This window comes from Nannobrachium achirus (genome assembly GCF_963921795.1).
Source record: "Nannobrachium achirus genome assembly, chromosome: 19".
Taxonomy (NCBI): Eukaryota; Metazoa; Chordata; class Actinopteri; order Myctophiformes; family Myctophidae; genus Nannobrachium; species Nannobrachium achirus.
Window position 1 is genome coordinate 30462011 of NC_137826.1, and position 19045 is coordinate 30481055.

Here is a 19045-nt window from a genome sequence, read left to right on the forward strand (position 1 = left end):
AACTTAAAGTTGTCATGTTTTGTCATTCAGAATGTTTGATGAAAACCTATCAGCTACCTCCCTTGTAATGATACGTTCCAAACGAATACATTCTTTCCCCCCTTACAACAAAATAGCAATAGAAAATACTCTTCTTCTTTTAATAAAACAATATTTTTCTGTTCAATCTTGACAATGCACAATGGCAAACATACTGTATATCTATATGTGAATGCAATATTTATGTGCTCTTGCCCCTCTGTCGCACTCTTGATGACTTGATAAACTTTCTACAGCCTTTCCAATAAACACACAACACATTCACACAGGAAATAAATATATTGCTTTTAGGAGACATCTCCAAATGATCACAGAAGAAACATGACAAATGGAGATAAGAAATAACATTCTGTGACACTGGGGAACAATGCAATCTGTCCACCAGGAGGCACTGTTGACTTTGACTGAAACCTGTTCTTTTTGTGCGTATGGTTACATAACAGTAGGCCTTTTATTAACTCTCAGGACAGTGGCCAAGGACCTGTCAACTGCTTTTGCCTGAGATCCTTGCTTTGATCTGTGGTTTTTGATGTGCAAGAGCAGCACAATACTGTAGATGTAAATCATATTGTTTGAATTGTCATGGGTATCTTTGGTTGAGACGGAGAGTAATGCTTTTGGATATAATTTTAAGAAAATGCACAAAAGTTAAATAAAATGATCCAATCAAGTTATCAAAATGAAATTGGGTTTTATTTGTTGTGTTATGAACCAAAATTGGTTACTGTGGTGTAAATCAGCTAACTGCTAACTGGAGAATATCGGTTTGAAACTATAGGAGAAGGAACCAGCACCACAGACAGGATAAAGAACTTCAGTCTTCCTTCTCTGGATTAGCTACAGATTAAGAGATTACTGTGAAATTAACCAAGTGCGGTAGGATTGCCAAAGAAGCGATGTGTGTAGTGTCCAATCCACTGGTGATCTGGACAGGACAAACCCCCTCATTGTTGTTAATGAAGGAGGTAAGCATTCATGATCAATAGCATTTATTATTATCAGAAATTGATCATTACATTAGACCAAATAGACCAAACGTTATGGGTTAGAATCAACCTGGTGCCTGCTAGACCATAGTGAGGAATAGGCCTATGTAAGCATATTGACAAAACATGCTATTCCGAAATCAGATGTCGGAAGCCAATCCTTCATTTGAGTGAACAGATGCTGTGTTCTAATTTTGTAGCAATGACGTGGCTGGATCACAGTAACATTGGCACAATGTCACAACCATGCCAAGGTAATGCGCCTGAGTTCAACAGTGCTTAAACGGCATCCAAAGATTCTGCCACTAATGTAAACAGACATTGCTGACTATGATTTGTTGCCCCCAGATGAGCACCATGGAGTACAGTGACCATACATACTAAGTGAACTGGCCAAGCGTGAGCTCAGATCTACATGCTTCAGTCTCATGTAGCAGTGTGTTGAGGATACACACAAAGAAAAAGAATCCAATAAATTAAATCAAATGTTTCTCTCCAGTTTTGATCATTTCCTACACGTCTCTAAAACAGGGGTTCAAAACTCAGATGCCCTATAAGCACGTCACAAACTCAAAATCCTAATGACCTTAAAGAGAAAATGTAATGTACAAATCCAATATGCTTGGAAAATATTTTGAATGGTGATATGAGTATGACACCCCCCCCCCCCCCCCCCAAAAAAAAGAATAATAAAAAAAAGAAAACAGAACAAACATTCCTTCTACTTCATAGTCCCCAGAACTGTACAATAATCAAATGAACTCATTTTCACACAAAAAGCACTCCCAGTGCAAAACAATAAAAAACATCACATCTATTTCTGATATGATCAGACATATGAAACAGATGCAATAAATGCAAAGAATAAAGAATCTAGTTGACTAAAGGTATTTGCCTTAAAGACACAAGAAAACATGTCTTGGGCTTATGAATAAAATGTTATTGAAAGGAAATATAACATAAAATGCGCACGTGAAGGGTCCTTGTTTATTGTTAAGTAATTTTTAAAGTGTCCTTCAAGCTGGGAGTAGAATAAAGAACTTGGAGAATACCTGGCTCAATTCTCTAGTAACAGCCACAAAAGTCTGTCAGAAAACTTTGGTACAAGTAGAATTAGTTTCCAATGTTTCAGCCATTTCACATTACTGATGTTAACATGGCGTTACCAGAGAATAAAATCACATATCCTACCACTCTCAGGCCAAAGAACCATGGAAATCTTAAAATGAAATAAATAAATGAAGCATCCTTTAATAGGATACAAATCATCTCATCTTCTGAATGGAATTACATAATGACTGGAATATATCCATTCATAACATCACTTAAATGAATATTGCACAATGCATGCAATTTCCCGACCTACAGTATGAAATTGGACTTGTAAATGGAACATACACACACACAGTGCACATAGAGTTTTGCATACAAACACACATGTGCAGGCTTGTGCAAACACACGGTTGCATGCACACGCACACACACACACACACACACACACACACACACACACACACACACACACACACACACACACACACACACACACACACACACACACACACACACACACACACACACACACACACACAGACTTAAAGGTTTTTACCTCTAACTCCTCTTCATGAAGATGATTATCTTATCTCATATTAGAAGCGCACACACACACACACACACACACACAGTAAAATCCTATGTGTTCATTTAACACTGAGGATTTTACTGTGCAGAGTCGCGGTGTGGATTTTAGTAGATCACTGCAGTGCAGTGTGGTCCCTCCTGGTGGTCAAGTGGTTTAACATAACCTCACTTCACACAGAGCAGAGAGATGAGACAATACACACACATGCAAAACGGCTCCATCTCTGCATCTATCATCACATATATTATATACGTCAGTTTGTTGGATTATTCTTTCAAGTGCAACAAAATAGACATACTGATATAGGGTTATGATATAAATAGATATACACCTTTTGTACTGTATTTGGTGCATATTAATATTTAGAGGGATACTCAGTAGGGAGTCGGCGAGAGAGAGAGACCAGCGGTCAAGTGTTAATGTTGCTGATCCTCACAAACTATGAAATCACATGTTCATGTCCTCTAGTATATCCCCTAGCTTGTCATGCAGTATAAATAGACCTCACCTCAAACTAATTTACAGAAAAACGAATCGTCCCCAAGCTCAGACAGAAATGATGACAGGATTACCACCCTTGGTTCTTTCCTTCTTTCATCTGCACAATGGGACAAACAGTGCCCCAAAAGCTCTGGGGGCTGTAAACAGGTTCTACATAGAAGACCAAGGGTGCAAATGCTGTCATGTTGTTTCTGTGGGTGCACATTGCTGCAGAGAATGAAGAGTAAACTGGTACTGTAGTTGGGCATTTTCAGGAGGGAGCGCGTCGGCCTAGTTAGTGTTGATCCTCAGCCTGAAGGACACTCTTCCAGCAAACTTGTCTCTTTCGCTTCCTTCGGGAATGTTGTTGGCATTGATCTTGCACTCAATGTTAATATCTTCATTGGTGGTAATGTTAAGGAACTTGACAGCAACCAAAGGCTGAGAGTAGTTCACCTGGGGAACAAGAACTGTTTTAGAATGCACTGTAATTCAAGATGTACGCTTTTGATACTGGAACCGACTTTATCAATATGGTGTTTTTTTAGTTTTTTTACTGATTATGTTCATATTAATTTCATTTAGGATGAATAAACGTTCAGTACCTGAGCTTTCTTGCCGTAGTAAGGGTAATACATGAGGTTAAACGTGCCATTGGGGGGGAAGTATGCCAGCGTTCCAATTTTGTCAGTGTCATCTTTCTGTGGGTGCAAGGCAAATTACAGCAAGTTATGGCTAGTCAGATGACTTTCATAGAAGTAGAGGAACAGGAGTGGAATACAGAATGTTGTGAAAAATCCTGGAATGGATTAAAATCTCTGTCTCTCTCTTCACTTGATTTAAGTAGGCCAATAATCTACTACAAGTCTTTCTATGTTCTCTGTTTCAGAACATAGAAATAATACACGTTCTAGTACATGTTCTATGGTTTAGTCACTCTACACACAAAACATTTCCCAGGTGTATTGAGCCTGATTTATATTTCGTCCTACCTGATGCGTTGCAATTTCTTACTTAAAAATTGTCTATTTTCTGCGACAGACACTATCGTATGACGAAGTATAAACCAGGTTGTTGGAAAACTACAACGTACAGTGGTGCTACTGCATCTCACAACATATACAGTAATTGCACAGGGCAGTGGATCCCATCGCGTTCTTACCCAATCTTTGCCAGATTTGTATTTCTGAGAATACACAGTGATGTTAAATGATAAGGTAGCATGCAAGACAGACAACTCATGAAACAAATGATACAGTTGACAAAATAATGCAGATGTATGTCCCTAAGTAACAGGTCTCCTGTCACAAATGAGAGTCAAATGGTCACCTTTGCCCCGCAGGTGACAAATGGAGCCTGTCCATCCTTCCCTGGCAGCATGCCAATCACCTAGGGAGAAAGACAGACAATGTATGATAGCATCGTTTACAACAACACAAAAAATATTCATTTCTGAGTGGGGTCTTGATTAACCACCTCCTAAACCCACCTAGGTGTTATGGCAACATGTTACTGAACAGTATCATGTCAGAATCATGGTCAGTATCATGGTAAGTATCATGTCATCGTCATGTTAGTATCATAGTCAGTATCATGTCAGTATCATGGTCTGTATACTATGGTCAGTATCAGGGTCAATATCAGGGTCAATATCATGTCAGTATCATGGTCAATATCATGTCAGTATCATGGTCAATATCATGTCAGTATCATAGTCAATATCATGTCAGTATCATGGTCAATATCATGTCAGTATCATGGTCAATAATATGTCCGTATCATGTCTCTATCATGGCTAGTATCATATCAGTATCATGTGTCACAAGAGACTTCTGGACCTCCTATTTTTGCCGAATGTTCACGCCCAAATTAGGGATGTTAGGATGCATGTGGATGTGGTTAAGTACTTCCTTGCTTTCACTGGTGTGATTTTCCCAGATTCCCCACCAATATGATATCTCAGTAATTCCAAGTCTCCTATCAACAAGTTCCCCTTGCCCTTCACTCCATACCCTATTCAGCTTGATGATAATGCACGGTTTGCCGTCTTGGAACCCATAGTAACGGTCATCAATTCCAGAGCAGGACTCCAGGATGGTGCGGTTGAATTGACAGGAGCGCTTAGGGTTGTTCTTCACATCACCACTGTCGTCCTGCTTAAAGTACTGATCTGGTACGCACTCATCGCTTCTCTCGACCTGGACTGAGTTGTTGTAAGCTGCAAGGAAAGGTTAGGCATGATTCTATGAAGCTATAATGTTGCATCAAGCCTCCATAATTCAATGAAGAATCTCGGCTAACTCAAAGCAGTACACCATTTGAAGTGAGCCATCTGAAAACCAAAGCCAGAGAGGCGAAGAGCGAGACTCACGAGCAAGGAACCTGTCCAAGGCTGTAGTGTGCATGTCCCAGCTCTCAGTTTTATGAATGTTATAGACAATCTCAAGGGCGTCAGGACCTTTGGGCCGGATCATCATACCTGCAGAGAGAAGTGTGGGTGGAAGCAAGAAAAAACACAAGCCTTAGTTTTATGACAAATGTTTTATGACTTTGGAGTGATTATGGTGATCTGAATGCACAATAAATAGTAGTAGTACTCAACATAAGCAGATAGCTTTTTGCAAATAGCAGATTATCATTAAAGGAAAACCATGGCCAATGGACAGAGGCATTCCAACAGGTTCTTCAGCTAAAACATGTCATGGATTGAGAATATGAATATAGTTAACTTGAAGCTGAACTATTGGTTACAATATCATGGTCAAATCTGTATGGTAGAGTATGTTAATACTGTAATTGGTCTCCTGGCTCTTCTATTGACATATTTAGATCTTGTGACTGGTTTATCACAACATGTTGACAGGTAATGCCTGAAGGTCAAAATGTAATAATTTCTCCCCTGAGAAAGCAGGCAGGTGCTATCAGCGCAGTGGTTGAAATGTCAGTAGAATGTTACATAGGATATGTTTTTGTTTTATAAAGTTTATACTGAATAGGTAGGTGCTTGTCTACCTATGTTTTTCTTAGACTAATATTTCTAAGCATTTGATGTATTGATGTTGATGTATTAATACCTTTCTTATTGTAAGTCGCTCTGAATTTAGCCATTTAGGCAAAATTGTAAATTATAGGGTAACTTTAACAACTTAAACCCTATATAGACCTTATGGACTGGAGTCGCCCAGGGGTCTATAGTTAGTGCCCTAGTTTATTCCCCCTACACAAAATCTCTTCACTCACAAAGCATTTAGTTGAAATTAGTTGTAAGCGTAGATCTGCTAGTTTCTGCAAATGTTTGCCTATTATGCACAGAATAGGTTTGTGTGGTTAATACACAGTGGCTTGTAGCTATACTGCACCTGGTGTGGCGAGCCTATCCTGCCAAGTTGGTTTGTGTTCATCCAAGGTTTGCAGCATAACATACATGGTGAGGGCAAACATGCCAGCTAGGAAGATGTAGAACACTAAGTAGAAGAGGAGGATGAGACCTGGGGGAAAAAAAACAGAGAAGGATGTCAACCACTTGCATCGCCAGAGCTTCATCATAAAAGAATGAAGAACACATTATTTCTATTTTCATCACAGAGCATCATTGTTCAATTAAAATTCTTTTTAAAGGCCAAAAGAGAGAGGGGGGGGAGGGGGGGTTACTTCTATTCATCTAATCTTCTATAGTTCCATTATGATACAAGAGTTGAGGAAAAAGAGGAATACAACAAATACAAAAATAGCCATTCATAAGCATATACAATTGGATTAAAGACTATATTACTATCTATAACTGATAGCTAATTCAAAAGCATTACAGACAACGCAATTGCTTATTTAATATATTATTAAAATGAAGACATTTTGACTTTCAATGCTTTGTAGGGCCATAATATACGTAGTAGCAACTGATCAAATCTATAAAGGAGATCAGTTAATCACACTTATCCTATAGGCTCTTCTTTCCAGCACCTTCCCCATACCCACTCATGAACCACATTCCCTTATACACATAAAAATACATATCTGCATGGCCTCCCACACGTTCTGGCATGCATTCACACAGACCACAACCACAGTACTGTTACACCCCAACGCTGCCCTCTACCATTATCTGAAACAGTGTGAACTAAGCCAGGATTGAAGGGCTGGTCTTCATCCAATTTAATTATCAAATTGCACTGATGATGGAAGAACAGCAGAGCGGGAGGAAGGATGACAGACGGAGATAGAATAGGAGGGTGAATGGAGACCCCCTGGAGATTAGGGCAGAGGGTCAGGGGATTACAGGCCTGTACATTACGTACATAAGCACTGCAGACGTAGTAACACATTGCTGTGTTATGGCATAGGCTGCGTGAGGCGTTGCTTTATAACGTGCAGGTGAATAGGACATTACTGGTTGTACACTATTACTATCCATACTTAAAATATTACGTCGTTTTAGCCTTTGATTCATATACAAAAGAGTGCAATTCCTTTTTTTTAATCACTAGGCCGGTTGGGAACAAAGCTCTTTAAGAACAATGCCCTTCCAGTTATGCGATACCCGTTGTGTCTGTTGTCAGTACTTAGTGTTGTACAGATTAACATACTGTAGTACTTGAGGCTGGTCTATATAGATGACATCAGGGATCTCCAAATTTGGGCATAAAAGCGACAGAGACAGACAGATACAGATTTTTGGATATTCGCTTCTGGACCACCGCTGGTCTAACCAACTTCCCACTTGGCGCAACCGCGGTCCTCAGTGATACAAATTTCAAGTTTGAAGGTGGCGATAAGTTGGATATATACATACGTACATATACTGTACATATCTTTTTCGTTATGTGGAGGACAGTCATACACATATGCACGGCGTGGACACACACACACACACGCACGCACGCACGCACGCGCGCGCGCACACACACACACACACACACACACACACACACACACACACACACACACACACACACACACACACACACACACACATTCATAGATAGATATTTTGATCTTATTTTATTAGGTATTTTCTTTACAATGTTTTGCCTGCAGAACATTCATTAACATGTACAAGAAGAAGGATGTCAACCACTTGCATCGCCAGTGGAGAAACAGAGGTTCGTCACAGAAAGAATGAAGAATACATTCTTTCCATTTTCATCACAGAGCATGCATGTTCAATTAGAATTCTTTTTAAAGGCCAACAGGAAAATAACTTCTATCTATGGGGCAATGTGGTGTGAATTCGTACAAAGCTTTGTACTGTCCTATCTCTGTCCCCTGTTGCTCACAACTAGATGGCCCCAACAATGTGTTTAATTTGTAATGTTGAGTGATGAAGATGTTTGGATTTTAGATTGAGGCAAACATTTCCTACCACTGCAATTGTCTCAGGCATAGAGAGAGATAGGGGGGGGACTACTTATATTCATCTATACTCTTCTAGTTCCAGAGGGAAAAGAGGAATCATACAACAAAAACAAAAATAGCCATTCATAAGTACATGAGAAATATGCATTGCAAATTACATTTCTCATAAATCCACGCTGGGCTCAATGCAGGAAAGCAGCACAGCACAGTGGTCTCTGCAAGGAGGCCCCCTAGCTCCGCAGGGAGGCCCCCAACATGGAACTCACACAACTGAATCTCCAGCCTGTCAGCAGGCCTGAGGCTGCAGAGCCCCTCTCCTCCCATATCCCATATCACAACGTCAAGGGGAGGCTCCCTCATGGGGGTGCGGGCTCAAATCATCACATCATGTCTTATAGTGACAGCTCAGGCTTCTGCCTCAGCACCATCAGGTCAGGAGTTCAAGTGCATATAGATGCCAAAACCGATATGCACATCAACGTGCCTGAATGCCTCAAAGCAAAAGGACCCTAAACTCTAAACTCCTCCAATTATCTTTGCCACGTGTGTGTGTGTGTGTGTGTGTGTGTGTGTGTGTGTGTGTGTGTGTGTGTGTGTGTGTGTGTGTGTGTGTGTGTGCGTGCGTGCGTGTGCGTGTGTGCGTGTGTCTGTGAGTCTGTGAGTCTGTGACTGTGTGCATGTGTTCCGGTCTGCCTGATCTTAACAGTATGGGGCAAGATTAAATGCCACCTGATGAAAAGCTGACGCCAGCAAGCTTCTCGTCCATCTAGCAAATAAATAAATACAACCTGATGAGTCAGCCAACATATACTGTACATATGGGCTCGGCCTCCTGGACAGCATCCAAGGCACGATGAGACAGGGCATACAACGAGATGGGACATTGTGCAACTCAAAAATACAACTATGTTCTCTAGTCTTGGGATTTTGGGAAGACTACTTTAAGTGCACACGTGCACATAGGGTCAAGAGTGCGCACTGGGTGTCCAGTTCACAGGCTGACGATGGACATCTTGCTTTGATCTTCGTTTTCCTGCAGGGCCAGTTGAAAAAACACACACGAGGGCGGGCTGGGAGAGCACAGTCAGCGTCCGGTTCTTTCATGCAGAATAATGGCAGAGAAGGGTTCCTTCTTCTCTCAGAACTGATTAGAACGACAGGTCGCACATTTGGCTTTTGAATGGTTGCTAAAAACTGAGCTTTGAACTGGAAATGGAAGGGCATGGATGAAAGGAAGAGGCTCTTTGAATATTTATGCCCCTTTGTGTGTGGGTGTGTAATCTCAAACATGAACATACTGTACTCTATCTAGCTTCCTGTTGTCTGCAAAACTCGTCTGTGGCTTTTAACTTTTGAATGTAACTCAAGCCTAATTTATACCCTGTCACTTGCAGAAAACAACTGATTTTCAGCAAGCAACTGTCATTCCATTTAGTTTTACTGTGACAAACATCAGCTGTTTAAAGATGTGAAAAGAATCATTAGTCAAAAATAACAGATTTTCATCAAGCAACTGTCACGCCATGGAGCTTTACTGCGACAAACATCAGTTGTTTAAAGATGTGAAAAGAATAATGGTGTATTAGGCCTACGTCAAATGGAGAGAATCCTTAACAGTACATGTAGCTTTGAGTCAGCCGGCAGCACTGCATCATCACTGCAAGTTGCAACTATGTTATAACCACTGGAACCACTAGGGCCCTGCAAATGAAAGTATGTCTGTACATTTTGTACCAGGAATGAAATGGCCTTTGACTACCCGTAAACGTTCTGAAATCAGTCAACGTTACATTGTACTGTAGATGTGCATAGGGCAGGTTTGTCCTTTGGAGTGTCGAGGAAGCCATAGACAATGTTAAGTCGAAAGACCAAGTATAGCAGGTCTCCACGGTGTGGCTTACTACAGAAATATCCCAATTAACAGGCCTTAGAGAGCACAGCTTATAGAGGCCACTAGTCCTCAAAGCACCTATGGTCTGAGCTGGATTAAGTGATGCATTGTGGGAGGAAGATAGACCCAGTCAATGATTCTGTACACACAGTACAATGGCATATACATTCCAGTTGTGATTCAAGGCCTCGAAGAAAGAAAATGGTAGTAAATGGTTGTCATTAAAATTATGTTCACAAGAAAGAACATAAGTTCCTGGAAGTAGGCCTAAAGGTCCTACATCAGTCGAGCTGACGTCCTGAATCGATACTTTCCTTGTCAGCCAATGAAGCCATTAGATTAGGATTAGAATCCCTCGCTGATTTACTCACACTTGGGAGGGGTGGGGTTGGAGGCGATACAAATAGAATTTGGCCCTCGGATTTAGCCAGATTAAAACGCTCCAATGTCATTTGAACACCGGCGCCGCCATATGCGCTCAATCATTTGTTACACGAACATTTGAAATGGATTCATCTTGGGTGTGTGTGGCTAAATAAAAATATGTTATGATGCTACAACACTTTTGAAGAGTCTGGGCTCACATTATGTTTCCAAACCTCTGGAAAAGATAAAGTGTGAATACAAATGCCATAATTATACGAATCTATAGCTATTTGAAATGAAACCCCTACATTGTGGTAGCCATGGTTTGAGGTGTAACACCAAGAAATGGCTGCCTCCTCCCTACTCCTCACCAGAACGCCATAGGAACAGTAGCCTATAGGCTATAAGAGCGGACGTATAGGGTATTTGAACATATCAAATGTAACAATTTGGGCACTCTTGGTTAAAAATAAGGCAACAGCCTCCACCCTCACGCCAAGCGCATTGCGCAGAAATCCCCATGCAGACATAAATTAATAAATAAAACAAGGCAGGGTACATTTCGCCAGAGGCGTAATTTCAGAAAGAATGGGGGTGGCAAAAAAGCCAGTTAGCACTTAAGCCTAATTTCTAAAATAGCAATGCCTTGAGAGCCTGTAGATCCACTATTTTCACTATTTGTTTGGGGGCGAAGATGTTTGAAGATGTTCGCCTATAATTGGGATGCCACTTTGAAAGTGGATAATAAATGAGTTGGGGACAAATTGCATAAAATAACTGAATTTGAGGTTAAATGTGCAACACTAGGGGGGTGGCAATTGCCATAACCCTGATGCCCCGAATGACGCCCTGCATTTCGCCGGCATCCACGAAGCAATCCGCACCGATGCCGCATTTAATGATCAGCACCACGATGTAGTGGACAGCGACCAAGAGCGTTAAACACTGAAATACGCCAGAATTTCTTTAACACTCCAGATGTTTCCATTTCTGCTCAAATCTCCTCTTAATGAAGCATTCTGAAGCATTCTTTTTATTATTATTTTTTCTCCCCCGGCTTATGGGGCCAAGAAGGGACGTTATAGGGCCATTTCTTATGTTTTAGGGCCAGAGGAAGAAAGATTGCTGCATTGCTGTAACCATTATCTCTTATATCATGTCATATAGGCTAACCATAGGCCTATATGGTGGTTGTAGTCTTTGTTACATATTGCTGTAAAGGTAGGCTATAACATGGGCCTATATGGTAGTTTTTGCTGCATTGTATGATGACAATAACAATAATAATAGCCTAATAATAATAATAAGAGTAGTAATAATGATGATAATAATAATATGAAGTAGTGGACTTACCCCAACTGGACGCTGTCCTGCCCATAAATTCCCGCGTTCTGGGGTTCCATACAAATTCACCCCATCCACCACCTTTTTCTCCATCCTTTGCCATTTTGATTCAATACGTTTTCGATTGATGCTAAACTTTGATATAATAATTACAGCACAAAGAAACACAATCGGTTGCTCTGACAACTGAGCAATATAGGCTTAGCCTACAACCAGTCAAATGTGTCTTAGTCAAAATGAAGACACGCGCATGAATGGACGTTTTCAGAAGAAAACTAAATAAAAGTCCAGCGATGGTGCTATATAGCCTATCTAATAACAAAACGGAAATTAAATGGTCGGAGCTATAGTGATCCTACTCTCAGCACAGACCTAATCAGCCCTCCCCCCCAGCTCGTGTCTGCATGCCGCAGCGTTTTGATGAGTGGTGCAGAAATCTAGTGATACTGCGGTAAAGCAGCAGTCTCTCTCTCTCTCTCCGCCTCCCTTCAGCAGTCGCTCATCCCCCCTCCCCCCTCCCTCCTCTAACCCCCCTGTGGTGTAAAGTAACTAAGTAGATTTACTCAAGTAATGTAGGCTACTTATGTTAAGTACAATTCTGAGGTATTTGTACTTTACTCGAGTGTTTCCAATAAATACTCAATTTTTACTTCTACTCAACATCTCAGATGCAAATACTGTAGGCCTACTCTTATTCCACTACAATTATTTGAAAACTTTAGTTACTAGTTACTTTGTAGATCTTGATTATTATTACAACACATTGCCTACATTAACCACTTCAGCCCATATAGGCATATACATTTTGGCCATTTGAAAATAGCCGATCTACAGACCTACTTGTAATTCTGCGATTTTCAAAAGATTTTTTTTTAAATGATAAATTTAAAAACATTTGAAATGTGACAGTCACCATAATGAGTAGACCTACTTTTACTTTTTGTAGGCCTAAGTAGGCTACTACATTTTGATACCAATACTTTTGTAAATTTTGAATTCCGGACTTTAAATGATAACAGATCAGCTAGCCTATTTCCACATTGAAGTATTGATACTTAAGTAAAGAATGTGAATACTTTTGCCGCCACCCCCCGCCTCCCTGCTGCTTCCTACTGTCTCATCAAGAACCCAAAGTCCTGTACACTAGCCAATCATCTGCAGTGCATTGCATTGCGCACACTCTTCAAAAGTTACTCCACAGGCCTGCATGTCATGGCATGCCATCCATAAGGATGTTAAAGTAGAGAAAAAATGCAGGCCAATCCCATCCCACTGCCCTATGCTTTTAATTTGCAATCGACCAGGTAGACAATTTGCCATGAGCCATGGATGGTGTCCAGTGAGAATAAAATAATTACAGGTAAAAATAAAAAAAGGCCTATAAGATAACAGATGTCTCCAGATGTATACATAGGATCTAATTATGCAGATTTGTTGAATTTCAGGCATTATATACTTCCAATGTCCTGAATAGAATTAAAGCACTAAGATGAGCTAGAACAGCTGATTGCAACTCCTTCTCTTTCTTTTTAATAATCGATGGCTTGGCTAAGTTTATCTCTGCATTGCGTGACATCAGACCACTGGTCTCCTCTTCAGCCAGCCAGTGAGTTCAGGCAGTTCAGGGATCAGGGATTACTTTATGCAGTGACATTTTCATTATGATTTTGTTTATTTTGTTCCCACTCACTTTAGGCTACACGTGGGGTAGGCTATAATTCATGTTGTTAATTATGTGTTTAATATAGTGACAGCCTCAATTTACAATATATCTTAAAGCTAATTCAATCATATTGGTTTGAAAGTGTAGCCTAATGTTTACAGTCACAGAAGCTTTCTCCTATAGAACTGGGCTTAATATTGTGAAGGAAAATTAAAATAGCCGAAGAGATTTGGTGTAGATGGAAAAACTACAGTTCTAGGCCTAATTAACTCAGGTCTGTTTTTTACCAAGACAAGGGGTTTAAGGCCAAGGGGTTAACAATCATCACATCACACGGTCAGGGGGCCTATACGCATAATTCATTTTCTACTCCTGGTTGAAACCCCTTTTTTTTCAACTAGGAGTAGAAATATCCGTAGCCCTCCTGACCTCACACGTCACCACTACTACTCCTTTAACGCACTAAACCTGCAGCAACCACCTATAGCTAGCTGGCAAACTGCTGTGCATGCAGGTTTACTGCGTTACCCCAGCACTGAAGAGTGGAGATAGTGCCACCAGGTGGAATGGGGGGAGATTGCAATATGGCTTACATTGTATCTGTCCATAATCAGTTAGACCTTTTCCTATGCAAACGTCTCAAAGACCAGTGTGTCTCAACCTTTGCCCCTATCCAATATCCAGATCCCTTAACACCCCCACACCCAATTAAAATGTTGTATTGTATTTTTTTCCCCCTATATTTCAAAATATCAGATTTAATGTTAAACTGGACTGTTGCAGTAGTATGTGATAAATCGTGTAAATCGTGTAATTATTAGACTACTGCCCAGGGAGGAAAAAAAGCTGAGCCCTGTCACAGGAATGTCAGGCCCTGTCACTGTTTCATGTCTTTATCATGCCAGTATCATGGTCGGTATCATGTCAGTATCATGTTGGTATCATATCAGTATCATGTTGGTATCATGTCAGTATCATGTCAGTATCATGTTGGTATCATGTCAGTATCATGTTGGTATCATGTCAGTATCATGGTCAGTAGTCAGTATCACAACCAGTATCATTTAAGTACCCTTTCAGTATCATGGTAAGTATCATGTCAATATCATGATCAGCATCATGGTCAGTATCAAGTCAGTATCATGATCAGTATAAAGTCAGTATCATGGTCAGTATCATGGTTATTATCATGGTCAGTATCAGGTCATTATCAGGTCATTATCATGGTCAGTATCAGGTCATTATCATGGTCAGGATCATGGTCAAACATTATCATGGTCAGTATCATGGTCAGTATCATGGTCATTATCATGGTCAGTATCAGGTCAGCATCATGGTCAGTATCATGGTCAGTATCATGGTCATTATCATGGTCAGTATCATGGTCAGTATCATGGTCAGGATCATGGTCAAACATTATCATGGTCAGTATCATGGTCAGTATCAGGTCAGCATCATGGTCAGTATCATGGTCAGTATCATGGTCAGTATCATGGTCATTATCTCAGTATCATGGTCAAACATTATCATGGTCATTATCATGGTCAGTATCAGGTCAGCATCATGGTCATTATCATGGTCAGTATCAGGTCAGCATCATGGTCATTATCATGGTCAGTATCATGGTCATTATCATGGTCAGTATCATGGTCAGTATCATGGTCAAACATTATCATGGTCATTATCATGGTGCAGTAGATTAGAGTTTATCATGATTGATTATGTATGACGTTATAGAGTAGATCATGTATTCATTGATTATATTAATATCTAGGTCTGTACAGTATGATGATACTAACACTTGATAGTTAGGAGTCGAGAGGTCTTCAGAAGGCCTCAGTAACTATTGTTTTGATAAAGCCTATCTTGTTATGGTACAGCTTGTTCCAGAGGCCTTGAAGCCACAGTATAACTCTAGTGTTTGACCATTCTTCTGGGCAGAACTCTTTTACCACTGCCCAGAGTGTTAATTGTACTTCTGTCCATGATATCATGATATATATAAACTTGCCCACACACCACCTAATATAATTGTCTTGTCTCCTCATTTTCTCATGATTATTGATTGATCTGAATTCCACCACAATGGTCAGTATCAGTTCAGCATCATGGTCAGTATCATGGTCAGTATCATGGTCAGTATCAGGTCAGTATCAGGTCATTATCATGGTCATTATCATGGTCAGTATCATGGTCATTATCATGGTCAGTATCAGGTCAGTATCAGGTCATTATCATGGTCAGTATCATGGTCAGTATCATGGTCAAACATTATCATGGTCATTATCAGTATCAAGTCAGTATCATGTAACCATGGTAACATGATAACATGTTAACAAACATGATAACAAACTCATCTCACGTGGCCTTTATAAATAAAACAAATATGTAACAATAATCACTATATTGATTATGTTAATCATGGTGACACCATGTATAGTTCAATGATCACCAGTAGTTCAAGACATGATAACATGTTACGTTACCATGACGGCCCTGTGACAGGGCTGTCAGGCCCTGTAACCATGGCTGTTATCATAGTAACATGATGGCTGTCAGGCCCAGTCATAGCTAATAGGTCACATCTATATGCCAACAATGTGTCACATCATGACACATTGATGGCTTGTAGATGTTTTCTTTTCAGCAAGCATCACTGTCTTACAATGGAGTATAAATTATGCTTCAGTAGCCTGTCCAGATATGCTTCCACCTGTACAAACCTCATTCAACACTTACAAATCAAGCCAATATTCCATTATCATCCCAATAAACAACATGCAACTACACACAATTGAGAAACCACGCCTCATGTGACTGCACCGTTAGTGAAAAAAAGTCAAGGATGAAACAAAGAAAATGTGCACTTGTTTGAATATTAAACTGCCGCCCCCCAAGAGCACCTCAGTGCCCCCCTTTAAAGATTGTGTCCAGCCTCCACCCTCCCCCAAAACTTCTCTGTACACCTCCTAGGTAGTACCCCGATGAGAAACACTAAGGTAAACTGACAGGCATTGTTGCAGTTCAATCAAGGAAGCTGTGAAATTGCATGAAAGAGAGGTACATGTAGAAATTCTATTCATTGTATAAAGTTCATTATATAAAATTTATTTAATGACAATATCAATGCAAATATAGCACTACAGTGATTTCCAAGGTACACCGTATCTTACCATATCAATATAGTATGGCACTCATATAATGGCCACTGTTTTAGTAGACACACAAAACCAACAGCTTCTGTAAACTATTCTGGAAATGATGCCTAAGTTCAATATCAGTTATTGAAAAACAAATCATAATAAGGTGTTTATAGGTATCTGAAGATACCATAAATTGGGCTCAATAGTCAGTATCATTAGAACAGTTTCAGTGTAAGGAATCTCTTGCATGCATTGCACTTGCCCATTTCCCCAGCCTTGTTTGTTTGAAAAAAGGACTTGATAAGTTTGACAACCTGGACCCCCAACACAAACAGGTGGTATAAAAAAAAAAGAGAGAAAAAGAAAAAAAGGCGAAGCAGTGTTTTTTATACTAATCCGAACATTGACCTTTTCTTTTTCACTGGGTGTTAACTATACAGCTTGGTGCTAAATATCAAAACAACAACGACCAAGAGACATTCAAGTGCCTTAATACTAGTACAGAGGGCTTCACTCTTCAAGGTACAAACCTCATCTCATGTGGCTTTCAGAAATAAAACCAATATGTAACAATAATCACTATACTGATAATGTTAACCATGGTGACACCATGTATAGTTCAATGAACACCGGTAGTTCAAGATAGCAGCAAAGTAGTATGTAAAATGTCCAGTCAATGAGCGAATCTCAGTTGTTGAAATCTGTACACAAATAAAAACTGAATGTAGAAAAGGAATAAATAAAACAAGTGTACCGCTTAAAGGGAGTCTTGCATAAATCTGATTGGACAACTGTTGTACTGTACCTTTTGTTCAGAGGGCTTACTGTGTTGTACTGGTAGATCTTTAAGTGATGAATGGACTGCCCGCAGCAGAAAAAGTACCTAATTATTTTAGAAAAACCAACAAAAACGCAACAAAGTTATGTTTATACAATATATGCTACATAATATGTATTGATTACAAGTATGAAAATGGAAATAATTGCTACATTTTCAATACAGTTTTACATATCTATTTACAGTACATTAGGGTGTTTGTTTTTCCTAAGTATAATTATGCCATGTTTTTGTGCAGATTGTTCCAGCATTTTGAGGTGATCATTATTCACAGTCCTATCAGTTGCACCATATTCTACAGTCTGTGGTGATTGTGGTGTCAGTGCTTACTTCTCATGGGGTGGAACAATCACTTATGTGCAACTGTAAATAAGCATGACATTATTATGAAAGTTTTGTACAATTAAGCTATGTCTGTATTTGGCTGGATTGCACAGTATGTGCCATCTGTCATAAAACCGTCTCTAATTATACCCTTAGCAACACAATAGTCTTTTTTATACAACCACATGATTTCATTATCATATTCACGATCTGATGTGTAGGTAAAATTCTGACATGATCCTCTCTAAACATATTTTTACAATACTGTATGTCTATTGTGACATGCAGAGAATGACACAGTAAATATGACTTATTCAAGTCTTAGATATGTTAGGCTAGTTGACACATTTTAATTATGTTGCTCCAACATTGGGAGTATATTGCTATAAAATTGCAGAAACATTGAGAAAGTAAATATATTTACATTACAAATATGCAAACAGTTAGGTAGCATTTACTCCTCCGTCATGATTATTGGCATCCACAACGACAACCTATTGGTACCAAGACACTTCAAGGACCTTCACGTTTTTCGGGGAACACGATTGTGTGTATTTTCTGTCAGACAGCGGTTAAGTGTGCCATAATATTATTGTGTGCATTCTTTCAAGATACTCTCCCAATACAGAGAGAGAAAACAGGATTCCGTTATGCCTGAAGTCATCAGGAGGGAATTTGGCAACACCAATCAAAGAATACATCAGTCTCAGTGTTAATAAATCTGTATTCTGTCGATTTATATAGTGGCAATAAATATTGAAATCATTGGCAATTAGAACACATCAAGAAGGACATACAGAGCAAATACAAAGTCAAACCATCTGGATAAGAAATGGACTGAAATTACTGATTGTAGTGCTTATTTTACTTCATTCCTTTTTTCTAAAAAAAACTTTGATCACTGCTTTTTTGCCTAAACAAGATGAAAGTATTTAGGAACTTTCATTGATGATAGTTCTTTAGTCTGGGTTTACCAT

At 39.6% G+C, this 19045-nt stretch overlaps 1 protein-coding gene across 1 annotated transcript; it reads right to left on the bottom strand.

Annotated features, from left to right (window-relative positions):
* Window positions 1–3438: 3438 nt before the first annotated feature.
* atp1b2b (ATPase Na+/K+ transporting subunit beta 2b) lies at window positions 3439–12203 on the bottom strand (the record flags this gene model as incomplete). The annotated part of the gene is made up of 8 exons (XM_080748583.1): window positions 3439–3603; window positions 3753–3848; window positions 4310–4333; window positions 4477–4536; window positions 5160–5365; window positions 5519–5626; window positions 6507–6635; window positions 12110–12203. 8 exons carry the CDS (start codon window positions 12201–12203, stop codon window positions 3439–3441), a joined length of 882 nt encoding a protein of 293 aa, XP_080604709.1.
* Window positions 12204–19045: the final 6842 nt, after the last annotated feature.